Source organism: Lepidothrix coronata, unplaced genomic scaffold (genome assembly GCF_001604755.1).
Source record: "Lepidothrix coronata isolate B3197 unplaced genomic scaffold, Lepidothrix_coronata-1.0 Scaffold38, whole genome shotgun sequence".
Lineage (NCBI taxonomy): Eukaryota > Metazoa > Chordata > Aves > Passeriformes > Pipridae > Lepidothrix > Lepidothrix coronata.
Window position 1 is genome coordinate 279,653 of NW_016690218.1, and position 19,269 is coordinate 298,921.

Genomic DNA, 19,269 nt, shown 5'->3' on the forward strand with positions numbered 1-19,269 from the left:
GACAACCATACAACTGACAATCCACCACTCCTATTTGTAGAGTGGCAAAGGGGAAGATGCTGGAGAGGTAGAATTTATAGAAAAAGAGATAAGGCATCTTCAGGATAGTTAAAGGAAGGTCCTAAAGTTCCACAGCACATTTTAGAAAGTACTCAGGCACAGCAAGTTTTCAGAAAACTCAGGCTGCTATCTATCTTCTGCTGTATTTTATTAGACTACTGGCTGTTGAAGAGAGGGCAGAAAACCAGAGGAATACAAAGACACAGGAGCTGGTCAAAGACAAGCTACTGGGTCTACTCATTTTTCATCTTAGAAGTTTTCTCCTTCCTCTCCCTTCTGCCACATGCTCTGCTACATTTTGATTAAAGGCTCTAACCAACGACACATTTCATAATTCTGTAAGGCATCTAGCTATTCAGGCTATACTTCCTTTGCATTTTTGATCAGGACCTTGGAAGAGACGAAGCGCCGAGAGCATGTTAAGAACCTGCTGCAGAACTAATGTAGGCAAGTACAGAAACATATCAGATGGTCCACTCCAGGCAGATATCCAGAGAAACTGCATGTGTTATGGAGGAAACGGGTCTTTTGATAGTACCAAATGAATCTGTTAGTGCTAAAGTCTCAGGCATTAAAATTCAAAGCAATCAATGCTTTTGGAAAAGGATGATAGAACCTGGGTGTTTGGATTTACTCACTGCAGGTATCTCCCTCATCTTCTCCCTCGGCGCAGTCCCTGTTGAAGTCACACACCTGCCCCAGCCTGATCTCTGTTCCATTCCAGCAGCTGAAGGAGCCCTCCAGAGCCATTTTTGAGAGAGAAGATGATCCTAGAGAAAAACAAACAAAGAAAAAAAATAAACCCACAACTACTTCAGATTAACAAATTGCCTTCCTCTCAACCAACAGGTCATAGGATCCTGCATAGCACTGAAGGGAAGAACACCTTGTAAAATCCCCTCAATACAATAATTACTTGACAATTATTTTGTTTGACCTGTTTAATCTTGTCAATTGTCTAATAGTCCACCTAACAGAGCATTTCAGTTCCCCAGGCCTTTCTGACGCTATAACATGGAAGACATCTCTGACCTCTAAAGGGTTGAAATCCTGCAGCCTGCTCTGTGGTACTTCTCAAGAACAACAAAACACATGATAGGTTTTTAATTATGTGTGTGTTGTCTACTGGTACACTGGCAGTCCTGAAGACTGATTCCCTCTCTGCCTATCTCAGGAATAATATGGCTACAGGGTTTGAAAAGAACACAAGCTTTCATCGTGCTCTCCTGGCAACGTGCATTACCTTTCCTTCGGATATATCATGTTGTCATATTCTCTCTGCAGGAAAGAAAACAGTCTGATTTCTACTCATAGTTTTATTTCTCTTCTATACCTACTCCTGCTCCTGCATCCTGCATTCCTTGTGTGTCAGGGAGCCACAAAAGACTACATCTACCAAGATACAAAAATCACCAGTTCATCTTACCTGTGCTAAGCAGCAAAAGGCAGCCAGCAATGTGCAAAGGAGCCATCTCTCATGAAATGAGGTCACTGACCACTACAATCAGAGGTCAGTATCATCCATTCAGAAATGATCCTGAGTAATTGTCCTGTAACACCATTCTTTTCTGGAGGCACTTGATTCCCTTGACAGCTGAGAAGTCAGAGATCATGTAGCCCAACAGGTGTCATCTTCCTTACCATAGGAATTTTCTCATCCCAAGTTCTTTCTTTGTGGTCAAATGAGATACTTAGGACAAGGTCTTTTTTTTTCAATTTAAATTTTTTTTTAAGAGGCACATGGTCTAGATTAGACACCTGAAGGAGACAGGAATTAGTTCAGCAACATCCTGCAGCCAGAACGCATGGAGGAGGCTAAGCTTGAGAAATGCCAGAGTTCCTTCCACAAAAATCTGGTGTAGATGCAATTTCCTGACGCCTTCCTGACTCTGCAAAGATGTGTTTCCAGTCACTACTAGAGGGTAAGCCCAGAAATACGAAGAGATCTGTGCTGTCAATTCCCCATTGCAGCAACAACTGCCCTGTCTCATCTTAAATGGGTAAATGCACAAGATTAAACCAAAGCCTCTGGGCAAAGTGAGCCATTGTTTGCCTAACTCATCCATGTTCACTAAACAGTGAAACTACATCATGTTCTCTGGTACTACGGGGAGTTGGGAATCACTGGCGATTCAATTAGATGTGCACTTGATACTTTTATTTATTATTGCCTGCCAAAACTAGAAATTAATGAAGCATGAACGAAAACAACCACTATTTCTCTTCAAGCTTATTTTATGGCGCAAATCAATTCAGGAGTGGGGGGAATACATGCCAAACCTTTTTAATAAAGGACCACAGCTCCTGAAAAGGGTGCTCTGTGTTATTGTCAGCTCAATTTTTTTGCCTGCCTTTGAGCAATTCTGGCTTGCCACATACTGGCTGCACAATGCCCTTGTATTTCAGTCAGGGTCAAGGCATGACTACAGAGGAGAGCTTTGCAGAACAAATAGACCAAGCAACTTGGAGCTGGCTGCTGGCAATTTCTGTGGGCTCCTTGGTGAGGGTTTAAGGCAATGAGATGGTATCTTCCTTGGTTTTGCTGTGCTTCTTACAAAAATGCACTCTCAGAGACAGGTCTGAGAGCCTCCCCTATGTGAGGTACAAAGCTCTTCACATGCCACAAGTCTCACAGAGTGGGCTCAGGTCAGTGTGCAAATGGACCCTAGAAACCCGTAAGAAGTGACTCGGGTAACTCAGTAGGTGACCCCTTCTCCTAGGGGTGTGCAATGAACCTGTACAGCACTGTGTTGTTGGAAGCACCATCTAAAGAAAAGTTAAGAGACATCCCAAAGCACTTCCATGAGGTTAGCAACATCACGATGCTCCTAAAAATCTGTTAAGTTCTACTCAAATTCAGAAGTACTTCTGTCTCTGAATTATCCCACAGATGGTTTTGAACCTGATGTTTATTACCAGCTCTCATGTCCCACTCAGTTTATCTGCAATCTTTTCAGCAATGTCCATGTTTTATACCAGCAGCTGCAGAGCTACACAAAGATTCGGAGGAGTGGCTGTTGTAAGCAATGGAGTTGTTCTGTTCACTCAATTCATTATAACTTTTTAAAGGCACTCGGTTTTCCAAGCACATGACTGCATTAACACTAATTATAATGAAACCAAGGCATTCAAGAGAACCTACTGTCTTCCCAGGTGTCTTTGTTGCAGCCCAGGAGCACAAATCTCCTGAAGTCAACTGACAGTAGTATTTAAAAGATGTCAGTTGCAACTAGAAATCAAGCAATTCCAGGAGCTATTCCTCCAGAACAAAGAAGCAGATTTGCATGCTCACTCATCTCTGTGGAGATGGGGCTTGAATTAGCTCAGATTTGCATTAGATGCATATATACATGCTCCTTGTATAGGTTAGAGAACACAAATAGCAAAGCTGTAGCCCGGGGAATGGCTGGGCTCTGTGACAGTGCATGATTTATTCCTGTCTCTTGTTTGCTTGCTTACTGTGTGCACAAAGGCAAAATGAATTGGATAAAAGAGATGATTAACTAGTAAAACAAATAGATAACCAAAAAAAGCCCAAATACAAATAACCCTTTTAATGGGCCACTTGATGCAGATGTTTGCATCCAAGCTCAAGAAAACTCAATTTTTAATTAAAATACTTTGTAAGAAAAATAGACATCTGATCTTTTAATTTCTCAGCCCAAAGCACTCCCGGCAAAGTGAACCAGAATGACCTGGATTGCTGAGTGAAGTGGCATCAACTCACACACAGAAGATATGTAAGGAAAAGAAAATGAATGGTATCAAAGAAGTATCAGAGTAAAATTTGTGTGAGACATCCTTTATATTTACAGCAGTGTTTATGTAGCCAGTGGCATCCATAAATTACAGCAGTAATTAAACTCTACCGTGGCTGGCTTGGAGGCTTATAAATCATTATTTAAACAGCAGCATTAAACAAATGGCATTTCAGGCTCTAAATTGAAAGGAGAAACAAACAACTCCTTGGGGAACATGTGCTGACTTTGTACCTCACAAGTCCTGCTTCTGAACATAGTCTAGACCTGGCAGTGTTCAAATCCAGTATCAGACTCTGGACACAAATGACAGTGGGATCTTTACTGCCCATGCTTTTGGACTTAGTTTCAATATATCAGGATGGAAAGAGGAAAATCATGTGGCATAGCCTAATGTAGAATCAGCAACTTACTGCTCAGACTGTGGGATGTATTTCAGTCCTCAGCAGATTTTCTCTGAGTTGGGCTGCCTCTTCTCTCTTTCCCTGTCTCTTGATTAGCAGAGTAAATGCAGTGTGCTGGTGAGTCTGTCTCTGAGGAATGCAGCCAGAAAGATTGTGATGTTTCATCACAGCAAATTGGAAAACTTTAACTTACTGCCACCACACTTGGCCAGGCGGGATGGAAGACTGAAATTCTTGCAGGCATCCACAAAAATATCTCTTATCTTGCAGACTGGCTACGCTGCTAATTATCATGCAGGATTAATCAAGATGAACATAATTATACATTCACATGCTACATTCAACTTCTTAGGCCATAATTTTTAATTCTACCAAAAGATTTTTGGATGAACATAGTCAGGTGAAGCACTCTCGCTCAGCACACATTAAAACAAGAGAGCTTAGTAAGACAGTACTTGGTTGCTGTTCCAAAACTGTGTCTATTGTAGTCTGCAAAAATTCCAAAGACCTGGGATGAATGTACAGTCTTGTGCACATTTTACCAACAAGCAGCTTCTCTCTAGTCTGTCCTTGAGGAGCCCAGCTGGATACAGTTGAGTTGACTCCAGTGGTTCTCAAGGCAAAACCCTGTACGTCCACAAGGTGCAAAATTTCCATTTTTAATTGCATGTATGTAGTAAGAAATACCTACCATGGAAGTCCACTATATTTATCTAACCATATGTGTTACCTCTCAAAAAAGGAGAAACTTTCCTACTGTTTAATTACACCTCTTGAAAAATGTTTTTTTAATGTGCTAGTGCTCTAGTCTAATGCACCTCCACTAAATGCCCTGATAAATCTGGGATTCTGCAACCTTCCTGACAATATCTATCTGTCACAAGTATTTGTCATTAGCTTCTCAATTTCACCTGCTCCTCCTTTGGTTTGGCTTCAAGGGCTTTGACTTGACAGAGATATTTAAAAAAAGAGCACTTGGGGGATTTAAAGGTTTTGTGAAAAAAAAAGGGGAAAAAAAGCTGCTGTCTATTAGAAAAGGTTAGTGAAAATTCTGGGGAGTTTCTGATTGTTGATTTTTCTATGACTTGCCATTTCTGATGGGTACATCATTTCCTTACTCTTCATCTTCAATCCTCCAGCCTTACAGCAGCACAGACATTTGAAGGCTGGTGGCTCACTTGGTGCTGGGAATAGCCACATTCCAGGACAAAGTAAATTTTCTATTGATCCGAGTCATTAATATCCCTGCTTTCACCATTAGAGAAGTTGGAAGGTATGAAATAAAGGAGGTAAGAAAGCGAGAGAAGCGAAAGACAAGTTCATGTTTGAGAGAACTGAAGCCATCTATGGCAAATGGCCATTGAACTCCAATGTGATATAGGGCAGATCACATAAATCAGAACTTTCCCAGCCAGCTACACTGCTCTCATTTTCCAGACACACACCTCAGGACACCTGTATTCATATCAGCAAGGAAGACAAGTAGTTGCAGCTGCAAATGAGACCAGTGAGAGAGATACTTGGAAAACACCTTGTCCTTAAAAAACGCTTTGATAAAAAAATTGGATTTCAGGTTTCTCACACCAGGCAGCAAAAGTTGGTCAACGCTTCATAATTTCTGACTTTAATATTTGTAACAGCATTACTACTGTTACTGTCATTGCATAAAGATGTAAGTGAAACCACATTTGTAGGAGGAAGTGTTCTCTTTTTCCTTAGACTGCCTGATACAGGCAGATAAAACAGCCCGTGTTTTATGAAAGCTTGCCCATTTTTCCAGTTACATAAATTGCCTTTAATCTTCTTATTTCACTTCCTATACATAAAATGCGAATAAACTCATCACAAGAGCTCTGTGATGTTCATTTCATTAACATTTCTAAGGAACTAAGATGCTATGATAAGTCATGAAAAAACTGTAAGGAAATAATTTACTCTGTCTTCACAGTGCAGTTTGAATAATTTTCAGTATAAAATGAACAGGGCCATACATGTGATGAAGGCAGGACAGAGGGTAGCAAATAACTTCCCACTGAAGGAGCATCCCCTGCCCTGCATGCTAAGGGCACAACATTCCCGCAGAGCTACTACAAGATGGGAAAACTTGCTCATTAGGGCTACATAGAAACAGAATTTTCATCTGACAGAAAATGTCAACATTTCAAAATGTACCTAACCGTAAAATAAAAATGCCCAAAGTTCTCGCAGAACAAAAGATTCATATCAATTCTGGGTTAGAAATACTGACTTTAGTGGTTTCAATACGTGAGTAATACGGTCATAAACCCAAGTAATTTGAAAAACTTGAATTTAAACAAAAATAAAATGTTGGGCAGGAAACTCAAGTGGGAACTTACTGTTTTGGAACACACTCATGCCAGTAATTCAGCCAGCTCAGTTCTAACATACCTTCCCTCTCCGCTGCTTCAAAGCAGGGATGTTCTGTTTAGTGTACAAATTTTAAAACATCTGCTCCTTCTGCATTGCCCAATCCCTGCGTGATTGCTTACACAGAAGAAAGCCTCTCAGCACACCTGAGGAGCCAGCACTTGCTCACTGCTACATTTCAGTAGCATGAACTCTCTCCAGAGTTGTGCAGCATTCAGACTAGCCAGGCCCTCTGTGTTATCTCGGAAGTGTTTTTGACCAGATATAGTTACTTTTCCTACCTTTTGATTGAATGACTTGCCAACATTAATGTTGGTGTGATGTAGCTTCCCTGAACTTACAGCAAAAACTAGCTTTCTTAGAACTATAATGAAATAAGAATGCAGAAACAGAAAGTTAGATGGATTTCACACTTTCTCAGTTTTCAATTAGGGAAGTTGGCTGAGGGTCTTCATAGCTCCTGAGACAGCAAAAAACTGTTGAGTGCAATAAATGACATGATATTGTTTTCCCTATTAATCTTGCACAAAATCTAGCTGCTTTTTTGGCTTTGTTAGGTAACAGGAATTTTTCCTGTGATTTGCTTACCAATGAATAAACAGCTTTGACAGCACATCCAAAAATTAACAGTAAATAAGTCAACAGCAGCAGTGAACTTAGAGAGAAAGTGTGATTTTCCATCATGCAGTGATACCTACATATTCTGTGGTATTTACTAAATTGAAAAGGGACAAAAGAGATGGAAAATACTTATTCCCAAATACTGTGTATTTCATAGTCATTGGAACTTTTTTTAATGCAATCTAACACAGTAGATATTTAAGGTTTTCATCCCTAAATGTGAACATTCTGACTTAGAACAATATAATAGCATAGAGGAATTTTATTAAAATGTCAAATCTCATTTCTTTTACTTGCTTTTTGTTGCCCTTATTTCAATATCAAACTGCACTTTATGTTTGATATCCTTTTCTCCAGGGTTGCATCTTTGTAGCTACCATTGCATCTTTGTGAGATCAAAAAAAAAAAAAACAACAAAAAAACCTCCCACCCAGCTTTAATACTTCTAAAAGCAGCGAATACTATATTTGTAACAGTAAGGAACAGGTTAGAAACAAAAAGGCCAAGCCCCCATTTTTTGTGAATTTTTCAAAATACATACCTTGTAGAGGGAAAATAAAAAGGTTCAACTTCTATTATTAATTCTGCTATTCCCATCAGACCTCTCGAGTCTGAATAGGCTTGGAGACCAGCTCTTATCAGCCAGCAACCTCTCCCTTGGGAAACACGGGCCAGACTGATTGCCAGCTCACTGGAAGATGAATGCTGCTTGCCACATGCAGTGGGCACTGACAAAATCGTGAGGTGGTTAAGATCTCTAAGCTTACTTACAGTCAACAGGAGAAGGTCCAATCTCAGCATCAGACACAGAACTGAATATGAAATAAAATAAGGCTACTGGAGAAAGGGCATGAAAATAGTGCTTCCAAACCTCATGTGTGCCTCTTGGGTAAACTGTAAGAAGTACATGTAATTTTCCACATTTTGCTTCTTAGGAGGCTTAGTTCAAATCCATTTTCAATTATTAAAGTAACTGTTACTTTTGCCTGTTCAAGTTTCTCAGTTCCAAGCACAACCAACACTGTCACTATACACAGCAGACTTTTTTCAATTCTTGGTTCTTAAAAATAACACAACAGAAAATCCCAAACATCAGTAACATTTCAAAGATGAGGCAACTGAGGTACACATCCACCAATTTCAATGATGTAAATAAGACTGTAAATTGCCCAAATCAGACTAACAGACTCCTGCTGCAAACTCTCCCAGTTGGACTGAAGTTGCCTAGATCCAAGAAATAAGCTGCAGAAAGGATAGACTGGACAAGACTGCTTGGCTCTGCAAGAGCTGATTCCACACAGGTCAGATATAACCACTCTGTGAACCCTGCAATAGTAGCATCTCAGCAATCCCCCTGTCATGCACTTTCAGCATTGCCAATACAGTCAACAAGAGAGATATATTTGTATGACTTGTTGTGAAAAACACAAATGGTATGAGGCACGACACTTAACTGTATTCAAACATCATTTTAGATAGGAATCAGATTTTTCATTTCTAAAACACAATTCGGTTTCTATATCTGTTTAAAGCAGTCTCTCTCCTTTGGCTGTCAGCAATACTGAGGTTTATGGCCTTACTACAGATCAGTTGCTGGGGGTGGTGGGTGGAATATCACAAATCAGCACAATCCTGAGCATCCATATACGGTCCCTTTCAGCAGGATGCAGTGATGCATCCTCACATCACAGACAATGCTTTACTACGGCCCCAAAGTGGAAGAGCAACAGCTGTTCCACGTAGCAGCAGAAACTTGCCTGGGGAAGAAAAGTTTCCTGTTGCACCCCTTTCCACTGGGCCAACCTCTGCAGTTGTGAAAGTGCAACAAGTTGTCATCAAGGAACTAATCTCCACTTTGTTTGAAAACTCAGGAACGATGCCTCAAAATCTCAAAGAGTAAGCAAATTGAAATTGCACATGAACACTTGCTGTGAGGGAGAGCAATAGTTACACATAACAGGTTTGCCACTGGGAGGGACTCAATGTGGATGGAGGCTATCCAGCTTTTAGTTCTGGGGAAACAAAAGGGAACTGCTATTTTACCCTACCTCCACACATCGCTGAACATCAGCATGTTGGTGAATCCTGTGACTCATGGGTGACTCTTCCAGCTGAATGCACCAAGAACTGCCTACATCTCAGTGCTCTGAAGCCAGTCCAGTGGGATGGAGAAGTAACAGTTCTTTGTTCTTGGGTGTCAGGCTGTGCTTCAAGGCCTTGCTACACTTGAATGATGTTATCCCAGGAGCAAAGCTGCTGAAGGTCAATGGTCCGCAACATCAAAAAAAGCCTGGAGAAGGACTCCTTCCTGGAGTCCATATCTCTGCTGAAGGACCTCTGCTAACCCTTGAACATGCCAAAAACTTACAAACTGCGAATGCTCACTGAAAAAAAACCCCCTATGTCAGTGAATAACACAGTGAATAACACAGTGTAAGCCGAGGTATTTACTGAAGATATTAAGGAAAAAATGCCAGGAGGGATAACATTACAATTCCAAGATGACCATCCAGGTTTTAGGTAGCCTCTCTACTGTCTTGTGGCATGCTGAGAGACACTTTGGTTAATGCTTTCCATGCAAGATCTCTTTCTAAAATGTATACTGAAGTGCAGGGAAAATTGGAAGAGTTGACCAATATCAACACAGAGAATTAGCATGCCCTGATATTGAAATGCCTGTGGGTTGCCACCCACAGGAGAACAGTTAAATAATATTAAAATGGTTTTTAAAATAATTTTTAATATAGTAATAGGAATCTTAACAAACAGTTGCTATAAGTAAAGATAAATCAAGGAGACAGAATGTGTCTTATCCGCCTCTCTCTGATTCTCGGTTTTCTTTATGACCTTTACCCTTCAATGAGTAGACTGTTCAATTGACTCTCAGAATATTTTATGAAATTACTCAGAATGGACAGTCTCATGTTCAAATTTGGCACCATAAAATGTATGCCAACCCAAAATATCCCTTATATCCTCTTTGTCAATAAGCTTTTTGTTGAGTGCAAGCTCCCCTTCAAGATTTTTCCAACCCTTTTTACCCTCTTTTAGCTAACGGATTCAGTTGGCCATTAATTAATCATTAAACTACCATCAGCAACAGTATTAAATTCTTACAAATTTGCTACTGCTGTTATTATGTAAAATGCTCCTCCCAGTTGAGTAGGTTTCAGCAAAGCTTAACACCTTGTTGAGTCTTGATAAATCTATTTATAAAATGCAAATGTACCTCTTCCCGGCAGGCAAATCCTTTACAACTGCACAATGATTCATTATACGAAATTGAGAATTAGGAGGACACACAGTTTACGGATCATTCTTCATGAAGTCCTAGCAAACACAAACATTTTGGGACAAAACAAGAAATAAAAAGAGAATATGAAATGGCAAGCCCCACTGCAATCTAAATGGGATTTGTCTGGTCTTGTGGCAAACCGGGGTAGTACAGTACCCACAAATAATTATAGGAAGGTTCACAAGGAGAAGCAGAGCATGTAGAAATGACATCCAGAACCCAACCCAGCCATACTTGCATACTATTCTGATTGTCTTGCAATCAAAAAATTATTAGGTTTATGAGGAACTAAGAAAATAGAAATATAAACCAATTTACCTGTTACAGGAAGTAATGAAATTCTGTATACTCTTCACCAAACATCTCCTGGATTATGGTGTAGTTTCAAAGAAGTTATTGGCAAAAACCCCATCGGTTTAGGACAGGGTTACAGTTAACAAGCTGTAGTGGACAGGACTCACTTGAGAGCACAAAGTGCACAAACACACTGAATAATGCAAAAAGGACGACCAAACTTTCTCTTGGCCATGAAATGGACTAGGGGAGATCTAAAAGCTACTTTACAGGTGTCTACACTTGATCTTGAAGTATCAGTTTAAAAGACCAAATAATGATTAACATTAATTTTCTCTAATTTTTCAAGTATTCTCTCTGACAGTGGCCATCTTGATGAGGACAGCCATCTTAGGGAACAGAAACCCTTCCTCTTTCTTGCTGTGATCCACTGGTTGCTCTGTATTTGTACTTCCATTCACCTTAAGCTGCCCATTGTCCCCTCTGTGGTATAGTAAAGTTATACCGAGTGCAAAGGTGTTATATATCCACTATATATTTTTTACAAAGAGAACAGTTAAAATACCTGACTTTCAGCCCTCTCAGGGCTTTAACTTAATGGGATGTGGATGCAGTTCACCAGCCATAAAGAATGTCACTGGCCAACTACTTATATCGATGCAGTATCTCAAAGCCTGGAATGCAACACAAAGTGCATGGGGAATCTACATGCAGAAAGTTTAGTGAAATACCAGCAACAAAATCAACTGCCCTGGATTTGTACTTAAACCAGGAAGAATGCCTTGCCTCCTTTTCCAGGATTTCTTGAGAAACAGCAGTAGGATTCCTATGCAGCAGTAGCTACAGTAAAGGCTCCCAACTTTACTTGGATCATGCCCTTCCTTCCCATCCCATAGGTCATTACTGCTGCTTTTTAGTGAGCAATATAATTTTAAACAGTCTGTCAATGAGGTATCACAAAGATGATAAAAGTGCCTTGCCCTAGGATCTAATGGGGATAAAATCAGTGATCCAACGTCCCACAGGTGGTAACACACAGGAAGCCCAGAGGCCTCTGGGCCCACATCAGCCAGGTCTTTGTGGGCAACAGCCACTGCATTTTCTGAGGGGTGTTCAGCAGAACAGCCAAGCCGGGCAGCCAAGCGATCTGCGACCTGGCAAAGACAGGGTGGCAAATTCAAGTTATTGGTCATCCAGGTTATTCTTGTCAATAAAAAGCCTGGCATCCTTTTCTCAATAACAAACAAAATGAAAAAAAAATTAAATAATCAAGGACTGAGCCCAGACACAGCAGCCCAGTGTAATTTCTTGAGGTACTTCAAATCAGACTCCATTTGTGTGTGCAGGGGCCCCGCACTGCTTTCAAATCTCCTCTAGGAATGCTGCCTATCAAATAAGGAATCTGATGGGGAGGATTTCCAAAATGGTACTCATGTTGTGACCTTGGATAAGTCTCTTTGCTTGACAAAGACCTTGGATAAGTCTCTTTTTACCATGACAGAAAAAAAAGTGCCACTTTGTGGGGAATATATGGCCTTGCTATTTTTTAGAATAGCATAATTTTTTTTCACAGAAAAAAAACTATCTCATTTTTAAGAGCTTCTAAAATGAAAATGTCCCCTCTAGAAGAAAATGTTTGCTCAGCAGTACTTCAAAAGATTTTATTTGACCTGAAATAAAACATTGGTTAGCTCCAGGAAACTTGCTATTGTTCAAAGTTTTTTCCAGTTCATATATTTCATCCTTGCTTTATGCCTTTAAACAAAATTTCCAATAAGAAAAGCCTAAAGTCAAGGGGAAAAGTGTGAAAACTTAGTTTCTTCCATTATTTTGTTTTGTTTTGTTTTGTCAAAAGACTTACTAAATTTGCACTTCGAATAGCATGGAGGGTGACAAAATCACTCGAGTCATTACCACATGCTAATGCAGCATCTGTCTAAGGAAGCTCTGGGTCATTTCAGCTTGGTCCTGTCCCCAGAAATCTACTCAATGTACCAAAGAGACAAGTTTTTACAATGCTAATATTGACAGGACTGACAACGTCCTCTCCATTTGGCATGCATTAAGACATGCAAATATTAGCAAAATGCGGGTTTAGCTGAGGGAACCTCAGATTTGGAGAGCAGTGAAAACCAGCCAGCCACGAAGCCTGCACAGTCTCACGTGAGCACTACAGAGGTATCATGCTGCTATTGCCTTCTCAGTGAGAAGCAGCACGGAAAACAGTTAATGTAAACTCAACATTAAAAATTTCACTGACAATTAAAATGACAAATTAAACTGATCTACATGCAATCTGCAAGCTTATTTGGCATTCACTGATTGATGTAGTAAATTAGATACTAACAGCTCACATGCAACATTATAAATCACTATCTTCACTCAGCAATGCATATGTGGTGTCAATTTTTGGTGCTGTGTAAGTTATTAAATTTTCTGTAGATGAAGCACTGAGTATCTGTTACAGTTTTAGGATGAGACTATGAACTGAGACTTTCGATGTCTGACCAAAGTTACTTGATACTATTATAACTGCTCAGATTTCCTAAATTCAAGTGGAAATTGCTTTTCATTGTAGTGGAAAATAAGAAAAGAAACCTAACAGCACCCAGTCTGGACCCAAACTTCTTTTTACTGGACACATATTTGAAGCTGGAGAGATGCTTTAGAATCATGATTTATTTCTCCAAAATGGTGCTTTTATGAAACACCCATCTCTGAGTTTTGTTGATCCTCAATAAAATTCAGATCTCTTGCTTGAAGAAACTGCAGCAAGAAATGCCACAGAAGGGCCCTGAGATTTAAGCATTTGGCCCAATTACTGCAAACAAGGCAGAGTCCTTCTTCTGTGCTTTTCTATGGATATTACTTTCCACGAGTCAACAGACCCCAAGTACTTTCAGCTAGAGAGTCACAAATTCACAAGGTGAAGATATTCCCCTCCACAAATCCCAGGTAGCGCATGGCTCCAGCCTTAGCAACAACACTTCAGCTCACAGTTGTCAACACTAATGAGTTAAACTCAGCTGTGATGAGATCCTGGAGTTATTTGTAGCTGTGGTACAGGTAAGTCCCTTCGGTTGCAGGTAGACATCCTTCCCCAGCTGCACTGGCAGGAGAGGTTATTGCCTCCATCTGTTCACAACCGCTTTCCCTCCTGATCCGCTGATGAAGCAGCATGTGCAAGTACTCCCTAATTTATTTCAGGCAAAGTCAGACAGGTGACACCAGAACAACAGTTCTTACCTACTCAAGGATTTTATGTGAAACTCTCTCATTTCCAAATGATGGCTGCTCTTTGGGCTGCATGAAAACATCTTACAGACTCTTGTGACCTGTTAAAAGCAGCAGAGCCACAATACAGCAGCACTACAAGGTAGAGGAGCAACTCAGCGGCTGTGGTCTAGTCACTTTTAAAAACCATCATTCTAAAACATGAGATAATTCTGATACGTGATAATGTTCTTACTAGTCCATGCAAAGCGGCTTGCGGAAGAGGGAATATTTCCCTTCCCTTTTTTAAAGAGGGCATACTGTGGAACATCAGACTGCTAACTCCCATTGTGTTTGCAGCTTTGGGAAAAGTCATAAACACAGCCTGGTCTTTTTCTGAGATATTCAGCTCAAGTCTGATCCTAAACCGAGGGGAATGGAAAAAATAACTGCAAGTATGTTCAAGCTCAGAGGAAATTCTGTCTTAATTTATAACTACACAAGAGGGATCTCTCTTTAAATCAAAGATGGAGATAAAAGGATGGGTTTATGTACAGGAAATTATTACAGCTTTTTTTTCTTTTTCAGAAGAGTACTTAAAATTATTAAAACACAATGAACAAACAAAAAAAAACCCAACCAAACAACACCACTCTTGGTACAATTTTCTCTTTGGAAAAGATACTTTGGTTTAAATTTTCCTGATAAAGAAGAAACATTGATTATACTAACATAATGGAACAGAAATTCCCTGACATGACTCTTAATGGTGTATCATGCTTAAGAAGTCCTGTCAGCTGAAATTTAGTCTAGAACTCAATGATCTCCAGGAACGGGATTTGAAATTACTTACTCCTGAATGTAATGAGGTATCCTTCAGCAGTAGGATGAATTAAGGTTCAAGACAAATGCTGAATATAATACAGACCTTAACCTCATTTGGAAGCAATGTTGTTTAAGGCTGTATTAAGGGATTGAGTTACCGCTTCTGCTTAAACAGAAGTGACAGAGTCATTCACAAGGGTAATAAAAATAAACAAGATAATGCAATAGAAAGAATTGCACCTACTGGTAAGGAAGTAAATGAAAAATTAATGTGGATCTTCTATTACCAATCTTTGGAAAGCGGCATGGGATCCAATCTCCAAATGCAACTCAATTTAAAAATTGAGGGCTAAAAACCCTTCATTGAGGGCTATAAAGAAAGTTGATCAACAAAAAAAATCAAAGCTTTTACATAAGAGTGATTTTGTAAGAATGCAGAGAAGCAAATATTATCTACAGGATTCCATTAGAAGGCTCTGGGTTTTAGCTCTGCTTCTAACAACAACCACTTTACCTTTCACAAACATTCTGTGTCTGTTCTTCTGTGTGAAAGAACTGAGTCTGCTGGTTTTCAGAAACATACTTTCTTTTCTAGACCCATTAATAAAATATCTAGACAGGGGACAACCACAGGGCTGATTTCTGGTTTATAATTTATACAGGTTTCCAACTGCAGAGAGGCTTTGAGGTCTGACTGGAAGCACCCTGTCAAAGCTGCACGAATGAAGCTTGTTTTGGTAATGCTGATATTGTAAAGTATGCCTGGATAGCACAATTAATCTTGCACTCAACAATCAAACTTTTTTCAGGGTTTATCCTAACAGACTCTGAATAAACTCCTGCAAAATAATTACTATAAAATGATTTATCTGGCATGGTAACCAGTGAGTGTTGAGAATGTTCAATAGAGAATCTGTTCATTAAAGATTCCTTGCCTGACACTATTCATTCACAAGTGAGGAATTCGTGGGCAGACTTTATAGATTACAGGTATTAAAGCACCCACTGGCTTTAAAAGGATAGTGGTGTTAGAAATCCCAGACAGCAATTCTTCAACCAAAGCATTGTCCCCTTTCTGACACTCTGATGATGCTATGATGTTAAAGGTGGAATGAATTGCCCTCTGAAGTGCCTCTTTTTCTCCCTGTTGACTATAGAGGGACCCTAGAGACTAGCTTCGACATGATGCCTAACTTTCAGATAGCTGAAGTCACAAAAGATGAATACCATCTTGTCTAACTTCATACAACAAAGCACCTGAATGTCTGAACTAAATCTTGCCTAGGGAGATTGAATCTCATGATGTTGTGAATTAGATGACTGGTTTATTATACAGATTTTATTCTCTGACAGTTCAGTTGAGGTCTAGACTGAGAATTTTGCTGAACTGCAAACTGAATTAGCTTTGCAATTGGAGTTTAGGGGAAGATTTTTTTTTGGTCTCTTATCCACTGAAAATATTTTCTGGCCTTTGTTCAAACATAAAAAAAAAAGCAGGCAGCATCAGTGGAATGTACATGTGCTAAAAAAGAGCTCTCTTATACACTACTAAGACAAAGAAATATGGAGAAAGACAAGTCCATTGTTTGGCTCTGTAAACTGGAAAAGAAACTGCCATTTCATTAGTGCCTTACCTATGCACTCTATATGAAGACTTGACACTTAATAAAACCCACACAAGTACAGCAAGATTCCTTAGTGAAGCTCTGCCATGTCCAAGCTCCGCCTCAGTAACGTTTGGAATTTGTGCAGTTTGCTAAAGAGGAGTCCCCAGAGACAGAGCTCAATTATACCAATGTGGCTGCATCTTAGGCAATGCCTAGCATTAACTAAAAACTCAAGCTGACAGCCAGTCTCCTCTTTCCTGTTGTTAGAGATGCACCTGTAAAATGCTGGTTATTGTTGATGCCACAACTGGCCTGGTTCTGTTCACATCTCTTTCACTTCTAAGATGGATGAAAGGAATATATAAAACTGTTTCCATTTTCTTCCAACTAATTCCATCCCAGGTGTCAACTAATCTAATGCTCACTCACTATGGCCTGGCCAAAGGGCTTTGGTCATCTTTATTCATCTGTTGCCACTAGCCTTTGTATTTATGCTAAGGAATTCACAATGTAATTTCTTTGTCCTTTGCTTGTACTCAATGCACAGCACAGACTCATCTGAGAGTACTGCTCTGAGATGGCACAGCAGTATGAATAAATGGAAACAGTAATAAACTTCTCTGTAGTCTTTACAGAACAGTATCATGGTGGGCTTGCAATGTATTTTGCATGATTTCCATTTGGTGGCATCCTGCCTGGTCATGACACTTGGGTTTCATTTCAGCAATTACCCTAATTGTCCAGGAAAGGAATACATTGTTTACTTGAAAATTCAAAAAATAATATGAACCAGAGAATGCTCTGACTGCTGTTACACTTGAGAAAGACAATTCTAATGCAGTACAGATACTGCTGATGACTGGTACTGCTAGTAACAGAAGCAGCAAGTAGAAGCACATTTATTATAATTTGAGGAGAGCTACATGAAGCCCACATTCTACAAATCAACAATTAAGATGAAGACTACTTGCTACAATATAAACTTATAATGGAGTAATAATTGCCCTAAAGGTTTTGTGATGAGATTAGACAGGCAGGAATGTTTTGTGACTAAAGGGAAAGAGGACAAATAGGCTTGTCCAAATGAGAGAAATTGCCTGATTTCACTTGGGAGCAGAGGAAGTTGGAGGTGCTCCAAAGGTGAAATTAGAAGAAAACAAAAGATAAACACTGTAAGCATGGAAGACCACTGCAAAACACTCTGTGCAAACATGAGCAGGTCAAACATCTCTTTTCCAACATAGGGCAGAAAAGGTTGTTTGCATTTCTCAGTTGTAAGTTATATTTTTAGCAAATAGACTTTATATTGCAATCCAATTAAAAAAAAAATTGATATAACTTTATAGTTATACGTAAAATGGCAAACAGTAAGTGTCAGCTTCAGCCTCCTTTACCTACAATGAAAGAACAGCTATAACTTAAATCTAACTCTTCTGTTGGCTGTGAAGAGCCAAGCAATGATGAAGAAACTGAAATCCAAATCAGCAATGTTCCTATCAAACCTCGTTAGGCTCCTCCTTTTTCAAAAGCTTTGATAAATATATCTAGGGACAGATCTTCAGCTGATGCAAACAGTTGAAGCTCCAACAATTATTGGGATGATGCACAATGTGCTTTACAAATTTCACTGGCAGAAACTCCTTACAAGTAATTGCAGTTACTCACTTCCTTTACTTTGGGATATAGCTTGTATGCAATAAATACTTCCTTTACTTTGCTGTCTAAACAACTTGGCAATTTTTGTAGACAGGTGAGTCATTTTGCTACTGTTTTGTTACTGATGTGCACAACAAGAGCCTGATGAGTGAACACTGTTGCCAAAACTTTATGCTTAATGTTTCTGATCTTACAGCCATTGCTTCCCTTTTGTAATGGTTACATTAATATATGTTCGTGAACACACTGGTGACTTTCTATAACTCAATAGCAATGCTGTAATTTCATCCTTTTCATATATATCTTCTGTATATATATGAAGATACCGTATAACCTGATGTATAACCGTATAACCTGATGTATAACTGTATAACCTGATGTATAACTGTATAACCTGATGTATAACTGTATAACCTGATGCTGGATTTACGCAGTTGTTGCCTACAGCTCTAAATGATGTTTCAAAAATCTAGTACATAATTTAGGCTTAAGTGCATGGAATATTCACTGCTGTAGTCTACAAAAAATAATTTACTCTAGGTTGTGACTGACGATTCAACCAAAAGAGCTTAGATCCCAGTATGCCACAACCCATCATCTCACAGAACCAGACAGATTGCCTCTCAATCCTCAAAGGTTTTAGGTATCAAAATAGCTGCTCTGTTCATCTCTATTCAAATCTAATGAAAGATCCACCACGGATGATATTTTTGGAACATGATAAATGTCTCTTACAGAGCCGACTAAATTATGTTTCCTTGTAGATCTGAAAAAAACATTTCCAAACCTCTTATTTTGCTTGCAAATTTGCTGATACTCCATCAATCATGTCCCATGAACAATACACTTCAGTCTGGAATTGGACTAAGGATCCAGCTGACTCACTTAATGCTTGCAACCTCCCAGTTATAAAAAACTTCACCAGTTCAGCAGGCAGTCAGTTAAAGAAAGGAGGGGAAAAGATATTCTTAAAACTTCTTTCATGTTATAAAGCCTGACTGTAATCTAAGATCTTGCCATCCACGTGTGACTTCTGGATCAATAAGCCATACTAGCAGGGCCTTCAAAGGCTCGATTCATAAAAGCCCTGTATGCCTCATTTATGGAGGTACTCTGTAAAGCTGCCTCCATGGAGGCAACGTGCACAG

At 39.5% G+C, this 19,269-nt stretch overlaps 1 protein-coding gene across 1 annotated transcript in view; it reads right to left on the minus strand.

The window, feature by feature from the left end:
• The window catches only part of ALK (anaplastic lymphoma receptor tyrosine kinase), a 307,709-nt gene that overhangs the window by 75,801 nt on the left and 212,639 nt on the right, over window positions 1-19,269 (minus strand). The window contains exon 6 of the mRNA XM_017812959.1: window positions 699-830. Within this exon, the coding sequence (XP_017668448.1) occupies window positions 699-830 (132 nt within the window). The remainder of the gene's footprint in view (window positions 1-698; window positions 831-19,269) is intronic.